Here is a 7279-nt window from a genome sequence, read left to right on the forward strand (position 1 = left end):
GATGAGGTGATCAGTCCCTCAGCCTTGGAAATGGTGAAGAACACTGTAGTCTTGAAGGAACATTATAATAATTCTTCACATTGTAGTCTTGAAGGAACATTATAATAATTCTTCACTGGATGGCGAAACGTCAACAAAGATACCCAGATGTTGTACGTGTCCAATTCTTCATCTTCTCGGTATTGTATACCATTTATGTGCAACTTGTGAGGAGCTGCGTAAATTACCCAGGATAACCCAAAAAGTCATAGTTTAATATGTTTATTATGCACCCCATACCCATCCTGTGGGCGGTAGTCAAAAGATTACAGAGGTACATAATTGGTCAGAGTGAATTATTTGTGTTGTAGTCCTTAGTTTAATATCGTTATTATGTACCCCATACCCATAGTGTGGGTGGTGGGCATAAAGATTGCAGAGGCACATTATTGGTCCAGGGACTGTACTTCAACATTACAGAGCCAAATAATGGATCCAGGAACTGTAGCTCAACACTACAGAGCCACATAATGAGTCCAGGAACTGTACCTCAACATTACAGAGCCACATAATGGGTCCGGTGACTGGACCGTGATAGCTTAACAAGTCACATTGGTAATGAGCTATTTACATGTTTATATCTAGTTACATTGTGAGAATTTGTGTTATACAATGAGCAGTACATACGTCTCTGGGTATATATATATATATATATATATATATATATATATATATATATATATATATATATATATATATATATATATATATATATATATATATATATATACCTATGAGAGATCAAGGTATATACCTCGAGAAATTAGTGTATCTCTCTGTATACTTGCTAAATGTTTAATCCTTAGTTTCTAAACCTAACTAAGTTATCTTACAAGGAGGGGGATTTTGATATCAAGGACTACAATGGAAATAAGTCACTTTGACTAACTTTATGTTAGAGTTATCTTGGGTAATGTACACATACATTACTGCGTATAATAAATGCACTTATGTGTACATGTACAACATTGTTTCGCACAGTTATCAAGATGTAGGCAACTGGCAAAACGTGACGGTGGATGGATAAAACGTTTATTAGGTGCACATGGCTACATAGATAGCTGGATCGAGGGTCTTCACTGGCTCACCATCAGCACAAGTCACACTATCACCCAGAAGACTTAAGTACGTTCCTTGTAGCACTAGCCAGGCGATGCTGCAGTCACAAGTTAGTGGGTTGTCTGTCAAGGATACAAGCAAATTACTGGCCATTCTGGCTAAAACATTGTTATTCTGGCTAAAACATTGTTATTCTGGCTAAAACATTGTTATTCTGGCTAAAACATTGTTATTCTGGCTAAAACATTGTTATTCTGGCTAAAACATTCTCGTTATGGCTGAAACATTCTTATTAATATAATAATAATAATAATAATTTTATTTCCTACCAGTACATGTACAAGGTATACAGACCATAGCTGACATCAATGACATACTACTATATAGAAGCCCCTTATTATGCTGAACATTTCGGGCAAATTAGGTCAGTGTCCCAGGATGCGACCCACACCTGTCCACTAACACCCAGGTACTCATTTTACTGATGGGGAACATAGACAACAGGTGGAAAGAAACGCCCAATATTTCTACTCTGGCTGGGAATCGAACCCAGGGCCTCGCCGTGTGGAGCGAGAGCTTTAACCACCAGGCCACCAGAGCTGGCTAAAGCATTCTTATCCTATCTAAAACATTGTTATCCTGGCTAAAACATTGTTATCCTGGCTAAAACATTGTTATCCTGGCTAAAACATTCTTATCCTGGCTAAAACATTGTTATCCTGGCTAAAACATTCTATCCCCGTCCGTGGTATGGTTTGTTTGCAATCGTGTCATTACGATTTCGTGAGTCATTCTTATCCTGGCTACAACATTCTTATTCTGGCTAAAACATTCTTATCCTGGTAATGTTTCGCTGGCCAATACCTTCATCAGTTAGGTTAAATTAGGTTCGGTTGTTGCTAGGTTAAGTTAGGTTAAGCTACGTTAGGCTGTTGCAAGGTTAGTTAGATTTTTTTTAGGTTAACTTAGGTTAGGTTAAATTGGGCTAGGTTAATTTAGGTTAGGCCGCTGTTCCACCTTATTACTAGAAGCATTTACACAAACATTTTTACATTACATAATCAGATACAAAAACCATTCGTACGCAACACACAAATAACCAACACACGGGAGAAGCGTAAAACAACGTTTCGGTCTGACTTGGACCATAATGTACTCACTGGAAGCAAAGAGTACTAAGCCACCATTGAAGAGGGGACGCCAGAGTTCCTCATCAAGTAGTCATCTGGTTATTCTGAAGCCAGACTTCTGTCTTGACACCTGTAGAAGCATCAGTATGCAAATTAGCCGGAAAAATTATGTGTCAGACTATTTAATAATAATAATAATAATAATAATAATAATAATAATAATAATAATAATAATAATAATAATAATAATAATAATAATAATAATCTTTATTTTTCCAAGCACATGATTCAACTTATACAGACCATAGCTGACATCCATGACATACTACTATATAGAAAGCCGCTTGTTATGCAGAGCATTTCCCGCAAATTAGGTCAGTTTTGTCCCAGGATGCGACCCACACCAGTCTACTAACACCCAGGTACCCATTTTACTGATGGGTGAACATAGACAACCGGTGTAATGAAACACACCCAATGTTTTTACCCTCACCAGGAATCGAACCCTGACACTCAGCGTGTGAAGCGAGAGCTTTTGCCACCAGGCCAAGGGCCACGGTGTCGCCACATGTATCTTAATCTTCAACTTCTAAATATTTCATACCATTTTCAACAGGAATTACCTTCAAGAGCACCAGGGGCGATGTTTGCTATCTGGTTGTTGTTGAGGTACACAATACTGTAGCTGCTGCTGAGAGATATGACGTTGGTGTCGATGCTGGTCAGGCTGTTGTAGTCCAGGTGAATCATTTCCAGGGACCTGAGCCCAGTAAATGTTCCTGTGGGAGAGAGATAAGTCAGATTAATAGATGCTATAGCCCATTGAATTCATCATTTGCAGGGACCTGAGCCTAGTAAATGTTCCTGTGGGAGAGAGATAAGTCAGATTAATAGATGCTATAGCCCATTGAATCATTTGCAGGGACCTGAGCCTAGTAAATGTTCCTGTGGGAGAGAGATAAGTCAGATTAAAATTCTTAGATCCAGTTTCCATATATTTAAACGTCGACACCATTACATAAAACGAAGACGATAAATTAGATACATGTGCAACACTTGGGTGGTTTTATTGTGGAAACGTATCGCCACACAGTGGCTTCATCAGTCCAATACAAAGAAGAATGGGTGAAGATCAGGAGGAGTTTGAAGTAATTAGTCCCTCAACCTGGAATCGATGTGTTCAATCCAGCAGTCTTGTAGAAAGTACAGCATATGGCCGGAGAAGTGACTTATATACTGTAGTCAGGTGAGTGGAAGCAGGAGGAGGCGGGATCACAGTAGAACCATCCACTAGTGTAAGTACGTCTTCGTCCAAAGTCAGACACCGCAACATCATGGGATCTTGATACAAGGAATTCTTCAATACTTGTCCAACCTTTGGACGAAGACCTACTTACACTAGTGGATAATCCCAGTGTGATCCCGCCTCCTCCTGCTTCCAGTCACATGACTACAATATATAAGCCACTTCCCCGGCCATATGCTGTACTTCTTACAAGAGTGATGCACTGAACATATCGATTCCACGTTGAGGGACTGATTACCTCAAATTCCTCTCTCCTTATCCCTCTCTGCTTTGTATTGACCGAAGAAGCCACTGTGTGGCGAAGCGTTTCCTTAATATGTTGTATTAGTGTCTCACCCTTGGTGGTTGTTTTTCTTTCATGAATGAAGACTGAACAAGACGAGCCTGGCCTAAGTCCGGGATCTGGCAGCAGAGAAACTCTGGGAACTCAGCAAAGGTACATCTCAAAGGTATACAACTCTATCAAGGGTGAGGAACTGATTACCTCAAACTGTTACTTTAGTCTTCCACAGTCTCCAGCAGTATATTTTTGTATTTAAATGATGAAGCCACTGGTGGGAGAAGCGTCCTCTCAGTAAAGATACCAAAGTGTTGTACATGTGTCTTATTCATCCATACATACATATCCACACACACACACACAACAAAATGCAAGGAGGCAGTGGAAAGGTTTATTCCCAAGGGCAACAGTAACAACGGGAAGACCAGAACGAGCCCCTGGTTTACCCGACTGTGTAAGGAGGCAAAAACAAAGTGCAATAGAGAATGGAAAAAGTACAGAAGGCAGAGAACACACGAAAATAGGGAGATCAGTCGCAGAGCCAGGAATGAGTACGCACAAGTAAGGAGGGAGGCCCAGCGACAGTATGAAAATGACATAGCATCGAGAATCAAGACTGACCCGAAACTGTTGTATAGCCACATCAGGAGGAAGACAACAGTCAAAGACCAGGTGATCAGATTAAGGACAGAAGGTGGAGAAATCACAAGAAATGATCAGGAGGTATGTGAGGAGCTGAACAGGAGATTTAAGGAAGTTTTTACAATAGAGACAGGAAGGGCTGTGGGAAGACAGCACAGAAGGGAACATCAAGAGGGAATATACCAACAAGTGTTGGATGACATACGAACAACTGAGGAGGAGGTGAAGAAGCTCTTAAGTGACCTTGACACCTCAAAGGCGATGGGACCGGACAACATCTCCCCATGGGTCCTTAGAGAAGGAGCAGAGATGCTGTGCATGCCTCTAATCACAATCTTCAACACATCCCTTGAAACTGGGCAACTACCTGAGAAATGGAAGACAGCTAATGTAGTCCCCATATTTAAGAAAGGAAACAGAAACGAGGCACTAAACTACAGACCTGTGTCTCTGACATGTATTGTGTGCAAAGTCATGGAGAAGATTATCAGGAGGAGAGTGGTCGAACACCTGGAAAGGAACAAGATTATAAATGAAAACCAGCATGGGTTCATGGAAGGCAAATCTTGTATCACAAACCTCCTGGAGTTTTATGACAAGGTAACAGAAGTAAGACACGAGAGAGAGGGGTGGGTAGATTGCGTTTTCCTAGACTGCAGGAAGGCCTTTGACACAGTTCCCCACAAGAGATTAGTGCAGAAGCTGGAGGATCAGGCGCACGTAAAAGGGAGGGCACTGCAATGGATAAGAGAATACCTGACAGGGAGGCAGCAACGAGTCATGGTACGTGAAGAGGTATCACAGTGGGCGCCTGTTACGAGCGGGGTCCCACAGGGGTCAGTTCTAGGACCAGTGCTATTTTTTATATATGTGAACGACATGATGGAAGGAATAGACTCTGAAGTGTCCCTGTTCGCAGATGATGTGAAGTTGATGAGAAGAATTAAATCGGACGAGGATGAGGCAGGACTGCAAAGAGACCTGGACAGGCTGGACATGTGGTCCAGCAACTGGCTTCTCGAATTCAATCCAGCCAAATGCAAAGTCATGAAGATTGGGGAGGGGCAAAGAAGACCGCAGACAGAGTATAGGCTAGGTGGACAAAGACTACAGACCTCACTCAGGGAGAAAGACCTTGGGGTGACCATAACACCGAGCACATCACCGGAGGCACACATCAACCAAATAACCGCTGCAGCATACGGGCGCCTGGCAAACCTGAGAATAGCGTTCCGATACCTTAATAAGGAATCGTTCAAGACACTGTACACTGTGTATGTTAGGCCCATACTGGAGTATGCAGCACCAGTCTGGAACCCACACCTGGTCAAGCACGTCAAGAAGTTAGAGAAAGTACAAAGGTTTGCAACAAGGCTAGTCCCAGAGCTCAAGGGAATGTCGTACGAGGAAAGGTTGAGGGAAATCGGACTGACGACACTGGAGGACAGAAGGGTCAGGGGAGACATGATAACGACATACAAGATACTGCGGGGAATAGACAAGATGGACAGAGATAGGATGTTCCAGAGAGGGGACACAGGGACAAGGGGTCACAACTGGAAGCTGAAGACTCAGACGAGTCACAGGGACGTTAGGAAGTATTTCTTCAGTCATAGAGTTGTCAGCAAGTGGAATAGCCTAGCAAGTGAAGTAGTGGGGGCAGGAACCATACATAGTTTTAAGAAGAGGTATGACAAAGCTCAGGAAGCAGAGAGAGAGAGGATCCAGTAGCGATCAGTGAAGAGGCGGGGCCAGGAGCTGAGTCTCGACCCCTGCAACCACAATTAGGTGAGTACAATTAGGTGAGTACACACACACACACACACACACACACACACACACACACACACACACACACACACACACACACACACACACACACACACACACACACACACACACACACACACACACACACACACACACACACACACACACACACACACACAGTTTTATGACAAGGTAACAGAAGTAAGACTCGAGAGAGAGGGGTGGGTTGATTGCGTTTTCCTAGACTGCAGGAAGGCCTTTGACACAGTTCCCCACAAGAGATTAGTGCAGAAGCTGGAGGATCAGGTGCATGTAACAGGGAGGGCACTGCAGTGGATCAGGGAATACCTGACAGGGAGGCAGCAACGAGTCATGGTACGTGAAGAGGTATCACAGTTGGCGCCTGTGACGAGCGGGGTCCCACAGGGGTCAGTTCTAGGACCAGTGCTATTTTTGATATATGCGAACGATATGATGGAAGGAATAGACTCTGAAGTGTCCCTATTCGCAGATGATGTGAAGTTGATGAGAAGAATTAAATTGGATGAGGATGAGGCAGGACTGCAAAGAGACCTGGACAGGCTGGACATGTGGTCCAGAAACTGGCTTCTCGAATTCAATCCTGCCAAATGCAAAGTCATGAAGATTGGGGAGGGGCAAAGAAGACCGCAGACAGAGTATAGGCTAGGTGGACAAAGACTACAGACCTCACTCAGGGAGAAAGACCTTGGGGTGACCATAACACCGAGCACGTCACCGGAGGCACACATCAACCAAATAACTGCTGCAGCATACGGGCGCCTGGTAAACCTGAGAATAGCGTTCCAATACCTTAATAAGGAATCGTTCAAGACACTGTACACTGTGTATGTTAGACCCATACTGGAGTATGCAGCACCAGTCTGGAACCCACACCTGGTCAAGCACGTCAAGAAGTTAGAGAAAGTACAAAGGTTTGCAACAAGGCTAGTCCCAGAGCTCAGGGGAATGTCGTACGAGGAAAGGTTGAGGGAAATCGGACTGACGACACTGGAGGACAGAAGGGTCAGGGGA

At 43.4% G+C, this 7279-nt stretch overlaps 1 protein-coding gene across 1 annotated transcript; it reads right to left on the reverse strand.

Moving 5' to 3' along the window:
• Positions 1-248: 248 nt before the first annotated feature.
• Positions 249-3007, reverse strand: LOC128703215 (oplophorus-luciferin 2-monooxygenase non-catalytic subunit; the record flags this gene model as incomplete). Its single annotated transcript, XM_070103442.1, is given in 3 exon segments — positions 249-1220; positions 2259-2358; positions 2852-3007. Coding segments are annotated over 2 exon segments (203 nt in total), but the record flags the coding sequence as incomplete, so codon positions are not given.
• Positions 3008-7279: the final 4272 nt, after the last annotated feature.

Source organism: Cherax quadricarinatus, chromosome 85 (assembly GCF_038502225.1).
Source record: "Cherax quadricarinatus isolate ZL_2023a chromosome 85, ASM3850222v1, whole genome shotgun sequence".
NCBI lineage: Eukaryota > Metazoa > Arthropoda > Malacostraca > Decapoda > Parastacidae > Cherax > Cherax quadricarinatus.